Source organism: Artibeus jamaicensis, unplaced genomic scaffold, assembly GCF_021234435.1.
Source record: "Artibeus jamaicensis isolate MK-2021 breed Jamaican fruit bat unplaced genomic scaffold, CSHL_Jam_final contig_469, whole genome shotgun sequence".
NCBI lineage: Eukaryota > Metazoa > Chordata > Mammalia > Chiroptera > Phyllostomidae > Artibeus > Artibeus jamaicensis.
Window position 1 is genome coordinate 2,867,315 of NW_026521847.1, and position 14,116 is coordinate 2,881,430.

The following is a 14,116-nucleotide window of genomic DNA, read 5'->3' on the forward strand; positions in this document are numbered from 1 at the left end:
AATCTTTATTGTATTTTTTAAAGATTCTATCTGGAATAGAATCTTTACATGGAATCATTTAAAGATTCTATTTGTTCTTTAGATTTAATCTTTATTGTATTTTTTTTCCGTTTCTAGTTTAATTTTTACCTGACTTAAATAATCATTGATTACCCACTGTAGTCAAGGTACTGGGCTTGTTTCTTTTGTTGATACAAATTCATAAGACATGGTATCATACTTTAAACAGCATTTCCAACAGTTTCCTAGTTCTTTCATTTCTTCAAACATGTTTCGTGATTTGGCCCAGTACCACGATGAAGAAAAATGCCAATTGCACTGAAAATCAACAGGATTCATAGTTTATTATACTGCTGCAGACTGATCATTGGTATCCAGGCTCTTGCATCAGGACAGCATTTATTTTTCTCAAGGGGAAGAATGTGTTTTTCCTATTCACCAGATTTAACTATAAAAATTAATTTCTGCCTCATTTAGTGATAAAGTTGGATGAGTTAGTGATAGCTCTGGTACAACTGTCATTTCTGTTTGCCATCTTTGATGAGTAATGTGACCAACTGTCAGGAGTCTTGGGAAAAGTGTATTCTACATATTTTTTTGTTACAACAGACAAGATTTCATACAGACATCTAATATCTGTTTGAGCATTGTGAAAACCTTCTGTTCCCATTTCATGAAACTAGCCAGCTGACAGCAGACTGGCTGAGTGTAAACTGTTCTGTCCCCAAGGTCTTTGGTGGAGTTTATTGCAGGATGAGAGCTAAATCCTTATCTAGGAATGTAACAGATACAGCCCCTACTGATATGATTCTAAGAGTAAACAGGCTGATGTTAAAGAAGATGTTAGGAATTAATCAGCACTGTAAATTCAGTGGTTTCTGGATTTAAATCCTGCTTCTTTCTTGAGGTCATATAGTAAAATAACCATTTTTACGGTTCTTTTTGGAGGCCCTGAGTGTTAAATACTTCGTTTGGTGTTACTAATATTTTACATTTTACGTAAGGGTCAAATCAGATAGTTTAATTTAGTTTTCAGAAATTTATGTAAATTATTTCATTTACATCTTTTTCAAGTATATCATCAATCTGATTTTAGAGGACATTTTTAGTTTTACAGATTTAATGTTTCAGTGTGTCATGCAAATGTAAATTATCAAGATTTTGGGGTGTAAAAATAAGATGTTTGCCCTGGCTGGTGTGGCTCAGTGGATTGAGTGCTGGCCTGGGAACCAAAGTGTCCCTGGTTTTATTCCTGGTCAGAGCACATGCCTGGGTTGCAGGCGATTGATGTATCTCTCACATATCGATGTTTCTCTCTTTCTCTTTTTCCCTTTTTTTCCCTCTCTTTATAAATGAATAAATAAAATTTTTAAAAAAATAAGATGTTTATTAGAGACTTCTGGCCAAGATGCAGGCATAGGTGGAAACACTGTGCCTCCTCTCACAACCAAGTTTAAAGACAACAAAGTTTTAGTAACAAAAATGCAACCAAAACACAGAAAATGGAACTGTATGGAAGTCCGACAACAACGAACCATTCAGCCAGACAGGTAAGAGGGGTGTAGTCAGCGGCTGGTGGAGCGGGGTTGGGCAGGAAAGATCAGCCAGACCAACCCAGGAGCGCAGGCGGCAGTTGGCAGATCCCAGGTATGGGGTGGCAATGGGCAGAGCCAGTGAGGGCGCAAGGCAGCTGTCTGACCTCAATCACACATTCCCGCGCAGATAAACCAGGCAAAGGAGCAAACAGTGAGACAGACCGCTCAGACTAGGGCCCCAGCAACGGGAATTAGAGCCTGAAAGCACCAATTGGAAACTTTCGGGGTCGAGGTGCCAGGAGAGGCTCCCAGACTCACAGAGTTTGTTGGAGAGACCCACAGGGTCCTGGAGGGTGCACAGGCCCACACACCCGGGAGCCGCCACCAGAAGGGCCCAGTTTGCTTGTAGGAAGCAGCAGAGGGGACCGAAATCCGAGAGAGAGCAGAACAAACGCCACTGCCCCCTCTCTGACCCTGCCCCCACATGCAGTGTCACAACCCAGCAACTGGGTCACCCCACCCTGGTGAACACCTAAGGCTCTGCCCCTCATACATAACAGGTGCGAACAGACCAAAACATTATGGCTCAAGAAACAGCTCAAAGCCCCAGAGCCTATAATTCTAAGCTACCAAGAGATAGCCAACCTATCAGATGCACAGTTCAAAACACTGGTGATCAGGATGCTCACAGAACTGGTTGATTTTGGTCACAAATTAGAGGAACAGATGATGGCTAAACTAATTGAAATGAAGGGAAATACACAGGAAACCAATAGTGATGGAAAGGAAATTGGGACTCAAATCATGGAAGGAAGAAACATCCAATCAGAAAAGAATGAAGAAACAAGAATTCAGAAAAATGAGGAGAGGCTTAGGAACCTCCAGGACATCTTTAGATGTTCCAACATTCAAATTATAGAGGTACCAGAAGGGGAAGAGGAGGAGCAACAAGTAGAAAACTTATTTGAACAAATAATAAAGAAGAACTTCCCCAATCTGGCAAGGGAAATAGACTTCCAGGAAGTCCAGGAAGCTCAGAGTCTCCCAAAGAAGTTGGACCCAAGAAGAAACACACCAAGGCACATCATAATTACATTAGCCAATGTTAAAATGAAGGAGAGAATCCTAGAAGCAGCAAGAGATAAGGGGACAATCACCTACAGAGGAGTTGTTCCCACCAAACTGTTAGCTGATTTCTCAAAAGAGACCTTACAGGCAAGAAGGGGCTGGAAAGAAGTATTCCAAGTCATGAAATCCAAAGACCTACAACCAAGATTGCTCTATCCAGCAAAGCTTTCATTTGGAATGGAAGGGCAGATAAAGCGCTTCTCAGATAAGGTCAAATTCAAGGAGTTCATCATCACCAAGCCCTTATTATATGAAATGTTAAAGGGACTTACCTAAGAAAATGAAGAGAAAAAATATGAACAGTGAAAGGACAACAAACTCAGAGTTATTAAGAACCACACCTAAAACAAAAGCAAACGAGGACAGCTAGATTAGGAGCAGAACCATAGAAATGGAGGGTTAGCAAGAGGGGAGTGGGAGGAGGAGAAGGGGGGAGAAGGTACAGAGAATAAGCATAGATGGTAGGCAGAAAATGGAGAGGGCAAGAATAGTATGGGAAATACAGAATCTAAAGAACTTGTGACACATGGACATAAACTAAGGTGGGGATTGGTAGGGGAGTGGGTGTGCAGGGTGGAGGGGAATGAAAAATAGGACAGCTGTAATGGCATAATCAATAAAATATTGAAAAAGGTTTATTAAAATAATTTTTAAGAGTTTTAGGTGTTTTATTTGGTTTATTAGATTCTAGCAGATAAATCACTAAATCAATTACTGTAAAATAACACTTTTGAATTAACTGTTTTAACTGTAGTCTTTTCCTTTATATTTTGGGCCTTTAGAACAAAAATAAAAACATCTGTTGTCTTCCCACAATGAGGAGGTAAGATGACAGAGTTCTGACTTAGGAACTGTATAATACTAGGGAGTAAAGCCCATGAGATGATAGATATTTGAAAGACTCAGTATGCTGGAGGAAGTTTCAGTCCTAGGCAAGGCATGCCAGGGAGTAAGATCATGTAAAGGATAAGGGTTGGCACTGTTACGAGATGTAGACTGGAAAGAGATTTGTCAACATTGTGGTTTTCCTTTAGCATTATTTTAGAATTACATTTGAATTAACTACATACTAAGATTCACCAGGCAATAAATCTGCATTTATTTAAAAAAAAAAGTTTTAAACTCCTCCTACAGAGGAGTTTGGAATTACTGGAAAGACCAGCCTTCTTATTGGATTACTTTTGGTAATGTAATACAAAATCAGGTGAAAGGAAATAAACTTATAAAATGTGATACATGAATGTTCAGCCCCTTATTCCCTAAAATATTTAATACCTCATTTATTGTATAGACTTAGAGTGACCACAGACTTTTTTCTACTGTAAGTTACACAGACATTACTTGGTATAATATATATTATCTTTGAATATATTTTTTAAGGTTTTATTTATTTTTAGAGAGAGGAGAAGGAAGGGAGAAAGGGAGGGAGAGAAACATTCATTGGTTGCCTCTTATAGGTGCCCTGACCAGGGACTGAAGTCATGGATTTGATGCATGATGGCATCAGAAGATGAGCTTAAATCATTGTTACTTCTACTTGTTGAATGAAGAGTTTTCATGATGCATGAATAATAGTGGTAATGCCTGTCTAACAAGGAAAATCATATTGTAATATATGCAACACTTTCTGTGCTGCAGAAATAGAGGGTACTTACTGGTGGTGAAAATGTTTTGTGTCTAATCCAGACTTGTGCACATATAGGTACTTAGGAAATGATGTGGTTTTGAAGTTAATGGCCTTCATATTGGGGATCTCAGATTAAAGCTCCAAACTTATATCTCTCAGGGCTTTGAAGGGCATAATATGCACTTGGGAAACTGGCATTTACTTACCCTATGTGTCACCCCCTTTATATTAAAGTCTTCTAGTTTTATTTGGAAGGTAGGTAATGGGTGATTTTTTTCAAAGTTTTTTTAAAGCTGATTTTATTTTATTGTTTTAATCTTTTAAATTTTTATTTTTAGAGAGAGGGGAAAGGAGGGAGAAAGGGAGAGAAACACCAGTATGTGGTTGCCTCTTTTGCACCCCACACCGGGGACCTGTCTCACAACCCAGGCATGTGCCCTGATTGGATATTGAACTGGCAACCCTTTGGTTTGAAGGCAGGCACTGAGTCCACTGAGCCACACCAGCCAGGGCTAAAGCTAATTTTACAGTTGATAATAAAGAAGGTATTTCTGCCTTTTATTTGGGGCAGAGAGAGACTTTTTAATTATTCTCCTCAGGTTTTTCAAGACTTTTAGTTTTTAACTTTTGTGTTAAACATATCATTATGAACAAATTAGCTTTACAGTATTTTTTGACAAAAAGTGGTCATTTTATTCTTTATAGTAGATTTGTGTTGTAGAATCTTGTGTCTAAATAATAGGCATTCTTGGTTTTTGTTTTTTCAACTATGTTTTGATGTGATTAATACTTAAAAAACAACATTCAGCTCTTAAGTGGGAGACTTTGCACATTAAAAAAAAATCAAAGTAAAAGTGAAAATTTCGGTTCATTTTGTTCTTACAGCTAATCTATTCACATTTTCCAATAGTTATGATAAGCACTACTGTTTAAAAAAAAACCAGCCTCTTCTACCCTTATAACTTCAGTTTTTTGTATTATTGGGTATTTTCCTGAATTTTTTGTTTTAAATCCTTGAGAACATTGGTGTAGCCCAGACACTTGAGCACGCCTCCAGTTGAGATGACCATAGAACTCCTGCTTAGTCTACTAATGAGCTTGGCTAGATAGACTTCTTTTATGCCTTAAGAAGTTTCACTGTGATTGTCAGAGATGCTTTTTGCTTTAGCTGAACTTTTCAATACGTCTCGCCATGGTCTTGACCTTAAGCGAAAAATGGAAGAAATTTTATACCAAAGTCATCCAAAGCTGCCTCTCCATGAATTGTGAGATGTGTATTAAGAAACTGTGTAGTATTGGAGTCATTTTGTAATCCTAAAACATTTGGTCTTTTTTATTGTACAATTAGTATTCACAGGTGTCAGTACCCTTGTCAAAGACCACCAGCAACACACTTGTAATTGAACAATTTGGATTTAGGATTCATTTCAGGAAACTACATAGATCATATGCAACCATGGTGTGTCTCAGAAAGAGAGTGTTATAAAGACTATTGTGTGATTTGGGCTTGGGGTAATATGGTGGAAGGTTCAAGGAAGTGAAGACGTTCACTAATTTAGTATAAAAGCAGTGTTTGGTATTTGATGAGCTGTGTAGTGGTGACCTTGTCTTTGTGTTCTGTATGGTCTCTGACAATGTGATGTGTTTAGTGAGATTGTCCAACAGGAGAGCAAAATGTAAAAGTTTAGCTGTAAATGTCTGATCAGTTTGTCATAATGAGACTTAGCTGTGAGTGTCAAGTTAAATCTCAGAGATCAGGGGCTGGCCTGTTTTTTTTTGTTCGTGTTTTCTCTTTTCTTCTCTTAAAGGCATTTAAATCCTATGTAGGGACCAGATGGGGAGGTTAGCATTTAGTAGTCTATCAGGAATGCCACTGGAACACATTACAGCAATACTGACAATTATTTTTATTAAATAGTCGCTTCCTGTTTATAAAACAGGGCAGTTGGGAAGCATATCACACGTGCCAATTTTCAGCTGATTAGAAATAGTTAAATATAGAAAAGATTTTGTATTTTGAAACTAAATCTGTCTGGGCAGCCATTCACTTTTGTAATCTCCACAGAATTCACTTTTTTTATTTACTATAACCACTAGATTTTTATTAATGCCTTTTTTATAACTATCCACTCAGCAGAAGGATTTATGTAGAATAGTACCAGTTTACTATTTCTTCTCAGAATCAGTGATAGGTGTAGGTCTGTTTGTAATGTCATTTTTTTTCTATAAAAAGGGTAAGGTAAATTATAGTTTGTATTGTTATCTGTAAATTTTTGTGATAGCTGAATATAGTGTAATTTTTGTTTACAATGATTTATTAATATTGTTGAAACTCTTCTTCAGCTGCTCCAAAATTCTAGGAGCAGTCATAGTTTCTACTTGGGGCAGTCTTTGTCCTCTGAGCAACTTCAAACATTACTCATCTGAGAATCAGCTGGTCTGGCTTTGAATCTGAGCTCTGCCACTGGGCAAGTCAGTCTTTCTCAGTTTGTGTTTCCTCAGTAACATGGGACTAATGATACCTACCTCACAGGGTTGTTGTGAGGGTTCCAGAAGGACACAGGAGCACTACTCATGTTGCAGGCATAAAGTAAGTTTGTTGCTTGAGTGCGTAATCTGATGCAAGGAAACATCTGAAAAGCCTGGAGGAATAATGAAAGTATCAAGTTAATGTAACTTAAGAGGGGGATAGAATTGATTAGGAAGGGTATTATAAATGGTTTACTTAAGAGGACCGTTATTTACTAGTAGTGTTGGGATGGGTTATCATATATAATTACCCTATTTTCAGTAGTGATTCTTGGGTTTAAAATAAATCTAAGAATGAAACTAATTATTATAAACCACATTTAAATAAATAATATTATATTAAAGTGGAGCTATGAGTTATTTTTAAAACTAAGTCTTCATGCTTCTTCACTTATTAAAACTGTGTAAGTTCTTATACTTGTCACTTCCACCATCATCTCAGAACCGTAGTATTACCTTAAGATACTACTTCACTCCTGCCATCCCCAGGCACTGTCCCCAAAACTCTGTTCTTTTCCTCTGGTTGGTTGCTTCTTTGTTTTTATTAGATAATGCATTTGAATCTTTCCTGAGAGTCAGTAGCTGTTTTTTTTGTTGTTGTTGTTTTTGAGTTCTAGTTAGGTATATTTATATCTGATGTGTAGAAGATATACTGAATTATTCTAAATTTATAGCAGAGTATTCTTTTCATTGCTACCTTTACTAGATTTACAATATCTTGAAAAATATAAAAGCTAGAAATGATACATTTTTGTGGTGTGGATTGTTGATTTGGGCATTTTAACAGACATTTTAAGTTGGGTCAAAATTAAGTACTCTGTTGTTAGAGGTATTTATGTAACTAGCACTGTGGTCACATTGTAAATCCTCATTTGTTCTATTTTTCTTTATTCTTTGATTGCCTACTTGTATTGTTGCCTTTTCAGAAAATGAGTAGTGAAAGAACAACCACTCTAGAAGCACAGTTCAGGTTCAGAACCCTTCACTCTGCCACATTACTTTGATTTGTATTCAGTGTGAAGGCTGAAGGTGAGAGTTAATGCCAAGAAACAGAGCCTCATGCTCCCTCACACCCTGATACATACTGCTCCTGCTGACAGAGCAGGGTTTGGCAGTGTTGCTGCAGGTCCCTTGCTGACCAACATTTTCGTTCTGGGAAACATTGAGATCATAAGATAGTGATTTTGAAGAAATGTATACAATGTGGTCGTACATGTGCACAAATGTGTTCTTCAGAATACAACCATCCGACAAGCCTCCTCTCAGTACGTATCTTTTAAGAAGTGTTTCCACTAGTTGAAATGTATTTACTTTGATCTTTTACACCTCGTCCTATCACCAGGAAGAGGACAGATGATGAATAAAAAAGGCTGACTGCATTAGGCTGACATGTATGGGGATATCACTTAAACCTTGGCTCTACCAGCAGCACCATTCCCTAATCAAACAAACTGAAGACCAGATGTAACATTAAGATGCATTTTTCTCATCAGCTATGCAGGTTGTCAAGTATATTCTGTGTATCACATGGAAGTAAGATTTGAAGAGAATTGTATGGTCTGGATTCACACATTTCTACTATGTGCCATATGAAAGGCTGAGATGTATGGTGCAACAGTGTTGGGGGAATAGGGTGGGGGAAGTAAGGGAAGAATTGGGTGGATTAATGTTGAAATTGTTTCCTCAAGATTTTTTTGCCTTTTACAAACAAAGTTAATATAAAAAGTTACAACAATTAGAAGTAAAAACTCAGTGTCACTTTTTCAGTCTCACATCAAGAGGTCATCACAATTCTATTAGTAGTTTGGTGTACATGTTTCCATAATTCTTATGCATATACAAACATTTTTTTAAAGTACACGCAATAGAATTATACTACATATTTTCTTTTGCTGTTTGTTTCTGTTATGATACGGTATATCAGGGTCATCTTTCCCGTGTCATTACTACCTGAGTCTTTTTTAGGTTACTGCTTTAACATTTTGTGTATAGCATATGTCTACCATAACTTATTTAGCCATTCTCATTAATAGACATTGAGGATTTCCAAGAGGTTTTTGCTAAGACACAGTTGTGCACTACGCTTGTTCCTTCATAGTTGTTACCACTCATGTAAATTTTCCTTTATAATAGTCTCCTAACAATAAAGTTGGAGGATTAAAGAGTATGAACATTTAAACTTAAGGATGATAGTTCTGAGTTATCCTCACCATCTGGAGTCATTAATGACAAGTTTAGGAATGTTGTGATCTAGCCAAAAACTCTAGAGGTAACATAGAATTTAACTTTAGGAAATTTCCACCATTTAAAAAATGTAACATTATTTTTATTTTTTATTTTACTTATTTTTAGGGGGGAAGGAGAGAGAAACATTGGTGTGTGAGAGAATCCACTGGTCACCTCTCTCATGCCCCTAATTGGGGACCCAGCTCACAATCCAGGCTTGTACCCTGATTGGGAATCGAGCCAGCAACTTTTCAGTCCACAGGCTGGTGCTCAATCTGCTGAACCACACCAGCCAGGGCGGAATGTAACATTACTTTTAAAAAATTATAAATAATTTGCACACATGGTAATACAATCTTTTCTCCAGCACTGTAGAGTGAAGGAACTTGTAATGTAAAAATCTGCCAATCCTTTACCATTTCCCAGTGGTACATATGGAAAGCACTGAAGGGGTTCTCAGACATGGAAAAAAACTTCTCAGTTTTTAAAATTCAGCATTTCCAAATTATTTGACCACAGAACCCATGATTCTGTGCACTGTTGATGCTTATTAGAACATGCTTTGTGAAAACACTGCCTGGAAGTGTACTCTTTTCAGAATTTACTTTCTATTTAATTTTGCAGATTTTATTAATGTAACTTTCTAGGTGACAGAGTTATTAATAGTAACCACTTGCAGTTGATGTTGACTGTTGGATCAAGTTTAAAATCATTTTATAAAAAGGAAGATAAAAGTGCTAATAAATTGCATTCATTGACCAGCATACAAGTTACTTATGCTCCTTAATTTTTTAAATTCTTGAGTTCCCCGAGCTGTTGAAGTGTCTGGCTGTGGACCGTGACTACACATACCCTTTGCCTTAAACCGATCTGTTATGTTTTATGTTCTGCAGCTGGAAGTAGCCTGAGTTTGTTGTTAATGTTTGACACATTTTCTTGAATAACAATTCTTCAGCCGTTAATATTGTATAAGATAGTATTTGAATTCTTTGTTAGCTTTTATTTCTTCCTGTATTAGAAAATATTGGTGCTTTTTGTAATTTATGTGTAAAAGAAATCGTTCTTAAGACTTGTTTATATCATGGTCTGGTCCAGGAAAAATAAAAAGCAAAAATGGACACTATTTCTGACCTTCAAATAAAATTCTCTATGTTGGTTTTCAGACTGTTCACCCAGCCTTGGGGTCAAATGAATTGTCTTAAGGTGGAGCCGTTCACTAGTACCTGCATGGGATGATAGGTCCCTTAGGATATACTGAGGGCTGTGTAGGAGAGATGAGGTTCTCAAAAAACAAAATTTATATACAATTTCACAGAACCCAGGCAGCCTCCTCCTATAAGGGAAGAATTCAAAAACAGTCCTTCCCTTAATGGCTTCTGTCCTTCATTGCACTACACTTTTATGGTCCTGAGAGGAAATAACAAGGAATGCTCTACTTTCTACAAAGTCAGTCCAGAACTGTTCAGCAAATAGCTAAGGACTAACCCATCTATTTTGTTACTTAGAATTTTAGGGTTTATTAAGGAGTCTCTAGGATCTCCTTTAAAAAAATTAAGTATTTTTCATTAGTTTAAATTTTTAAAATATTCTACAGCTTGCTATTTCGGGCATAATTATATAATATTTTTTAAAAGAGTTTTTTTGTTGTTGTTGTTTTTACTTGGCCAGAGAAAGTTCTCTCCAAAACCTGCATTAATTGTTTTGTTAGCTTAATTTCAGTCTTTATTCGGGAAAACTTTTTTATGCTAAGTGTTAATTTTCTTAAAAGTTATTGTAACTGGACTCTGTGATTCTACGAATACTCCTGTGTTCAATTATTATTTTGTTTAATCACATTTTAGAGATTGAGCACCCATGTTAGGAGCCCAGTAAATGTGATGCAGACTTGTTTTAAATTAATGAGTGAAAGAATGACCAAGTGGAATCAGTAAATTATTACTTATGTCCCATTTGGTACGAATCATAATGTACAATTAATAACTGCTTTTCTGCAAATAATTATGAACTAATAAAAACAATTGCGTTATGTCAGATATAGGTTAATCCACAAAGCAATGCCACCTATCTTCAAGAGATGCTAATTCTGTCACTTTTAATTTCTTTAGTGCCCTGAGAGAATGTTTAGCTAAGAAAAATAAGCAAAATTCATTACCCTCAAGGCTTAATTTCTAAAAGTAACCTGCTATGGTTAGATTCATTTGGAATTTCTTTGCATGGAGTTAGGTAATGGTTGCTAGATTCCTTTATTTTTTAACAAGACCCTGGTTTTCAGAATCAATCTTATTTTTTCTTGGGTGGTTAAAAGAAGTACTTCATTATGTATTTTTACATTTTACCCCAATTTTTTTCTTACAGTTCTGAGAAATGAAAAGGTATGCGCAAGTTTGTCTTCTACACTCCTCAATTCTGTTTGAGAAAGTGAAAGTTGATAAGTGAAACAAAAGGAGCTATTCTGCCCCTTTATTTGGATATGTTATATTTAGTGAGGTGAAGGGAAGATTGGAATGGGAAGAAGGAAATCTGGGTCACCTCTAGCCACTGGCTTAATCCTTTTAAGGCATCGATTTTCTCTTATGTAAAAATTACAGGGCAGGACGAATTTGCAGGTCTTCCCTAGCTCTAGTATCAATTGAAGATAAATTTTTTTGTTATTTTTGTTTATTGTATAACAAATAGTGAATACGATAATTGGATTTAAGGAGAAACTTTACAGAGGCTAACTATAGTTTAAATCAGTCTTGTCCAGTAGGGCTCTTTGATGGAAGTAGTCTATATCTGTGCTTTCTGATATGCTAGCCACTAGTCATATACGGCTTTTGAACTGTGAAATATCACTAGTATGACTGAAGAACATAATTTTAACTTGAATTAAAACATTTATATAGCCACATGTGGCTAATAGCTACTATATTGGGCACTGCAGGTTAAATTCTTAAGCATTCAAAGGAAATTCCTTATATTAAAGTAGTATGACAACCTTGTTTTTTAGTGATTTGCAATTAGAATTTGTTAATTTTAGAATTTGGCAATTAAACCTCCAAGCCTCAATATTGAAATATTCCTTCAAGCACACCCTGTGTTTCTAATTGCGGTCAAGTGTAGATAAGATACTGTGATCTTTCCCAAGGGTCCAGAAGTCTGTTTGGAAAACATGTGCCTATATTCCTGGTTTCTTTAAAGCTCTGCCATCCTACTGAGGAGTGCGTGTGTCTACTGGTCAACCCGTAGACTGCCGTCAGTCCCCTACAGGATTACAATCCTGTTCCTGTGGTAGACTTTTAAAGATAATGATCTGGAGCAGGTCGGGGGGGGGGGCGTATTGAGAGTTTTATCTTTATGTTTTTTATGAGTTTGATTCTGAAAAACTGAATTAGATGCTACTTTAAAAATTACTTTAAAAAGATTTTAGTCCTAAAGTTTTTAGTCTTAAAATCTTGATCCATAGGCAACATATTTTTAAAATATTAAAATATCTAGGTCACTTGGCCATAAAACAAGTTGTCACTTGACTGAAGTTTTCTTCAGGTCTGTATAAATTGCTTCAGCATTACAAATATTACATTCTTGGAATTTCCATATGTGGATGTCAACAAAGATTTTATTCTGAAATTCTAGACCTTTGAAATGATAAAAGTTAATATAGAGTCATTCTTTAGGGTTAATGGTTGAAATTGCTATGTGTTTAGCACTTTATGAGATAATTTATATATATTTAATTTTTCATATATGGCATCCCAGATCACAAAACCCATGATATCCTTGAAACTTAATTCAGCCATACTGAGTCTGAGAGTTATCAGTGATAAAATGCATCCAATTGAGACTGAAGCATATCTTCGTGGGATCATACACACTGGTCAGTTCTGTATTGGAAGATGAAGGCATTAATTGATATCAGTCATTTGGATGAGTTTTGAATAGAGGGAAATCAAAGGCAGTTTCTATCAAATAATAAAAACACATGTTAAAAACTTCAAATAGTGCAGAAGAATACATACCTTCTTAGTCCCATACTATTTCTTCTCTCTAAAAAACTTAACTACCAGGTTAAGCTTTCTTTTTTTCCAAGTGGAACTAAATTATACCTTGCTTTTTTGCTTATAATTTTTAAAAGTCAGTAATTGGCCATGGCTGGTGTGGCTCAGTGGATTGAGCACTGGCCTGTGAACCAAAGGGTCACTGGTTTGATTTATTGTCAGGACCAATGCCTGGGTTGTGGGCCAGGTCCCCAGCAAGGGGCACATAAGAGGCAACCACACACTGATCTTTCTCCCTCTCTTTCTCCCTTCCCCTCTGTCTATAAAAATTAAAATCTTTTTTAAAAAGTCAGTTATTGAGGTATAATTTACCTATAGTTATATATACCATGGTTGAGACATACAACTTTTCATTCCTTCCAAAAGGTCCCTTTTCTCTGCTTCATTTTTGTGACCACCACAATAATCAAGGTATAGAACACTTTTGTCACCCCCAAAAGTTCCTCTTTCTGCCACAGTTTTTTAAAATTCTCACCTGAGGAGTTGCTTATTGATTTTAGAGATGCAAGGGGAGAGAGTGGGGAGGGAGAGGAGGCAGGAAAGAGAAAGAAACATAAACATTGATCAGTTGCTTCCTATACACAGTCCAGTCATGGATTGAACCTGCAACCTAGGTATGTGCCCTTAGTGGGAACTGAACATGCAACCTTTTGCTGTACGGGGATAGTGTTCCAACCAACTGAACCACATGGCCAGGGCTATAGTTTTTAATAGCGGTATTGAATTTAGTATGGACTCAACTAAATTTTCCTAAATCACCTTTCATAGATTCATCTTCAGGTTGTTTTCCATCTTGGGATTCAAACAAGGTGTAGTAAATATCTTTTAACATTAATCTTGGTGTCTTTTTATAGGTATGGATGTAGAGTAAATTTCTAGAAGAGGGATTACAGAATGAAAGGCTATGGAGCATTTAACATTTTTGGCAGATTTTGCCAAATGACCTCCCGAAACAGTTGGATTAATTTGTGGATGAAAGGGCCTGTTACTCTGTGTATTAACACTGGGTGTCACTAAATTTAATTTTTTGCTAA

At 36.4% G+C, this 14,116-nt stretch overlaps 1 protein-coding gene across 9 annotated transcripts in view; it reads left to right on the top strand.

The window, feature by feature from the left end:
- The window catches only part of WDR33 (WD repeat domain 33), a 104,482-nt gene that overhangs the window by 58,034 nt on the left and 32,332 nt on the right, over positions 1–14,116 (top strand). The window contains exon 8 of one of the 9 annotated variants that reach the window (XM_053667392.1): positions 12,784–12,995. The exons of 5 other annotated variants lie outside the window; for them this stretch is intronic. In XM_053667392.1, the coding sequence (XP_053523367.1) occupies positions 12,784–12,815 (32 nt within the window). In that variant the 3' untranslated portion in view covers positions 12,816–12,995. 3 more of the 9 variants (XM_037125645.2, XM_037125646.2, XM_037125647.2) reach the window with 3 other exon arrangements.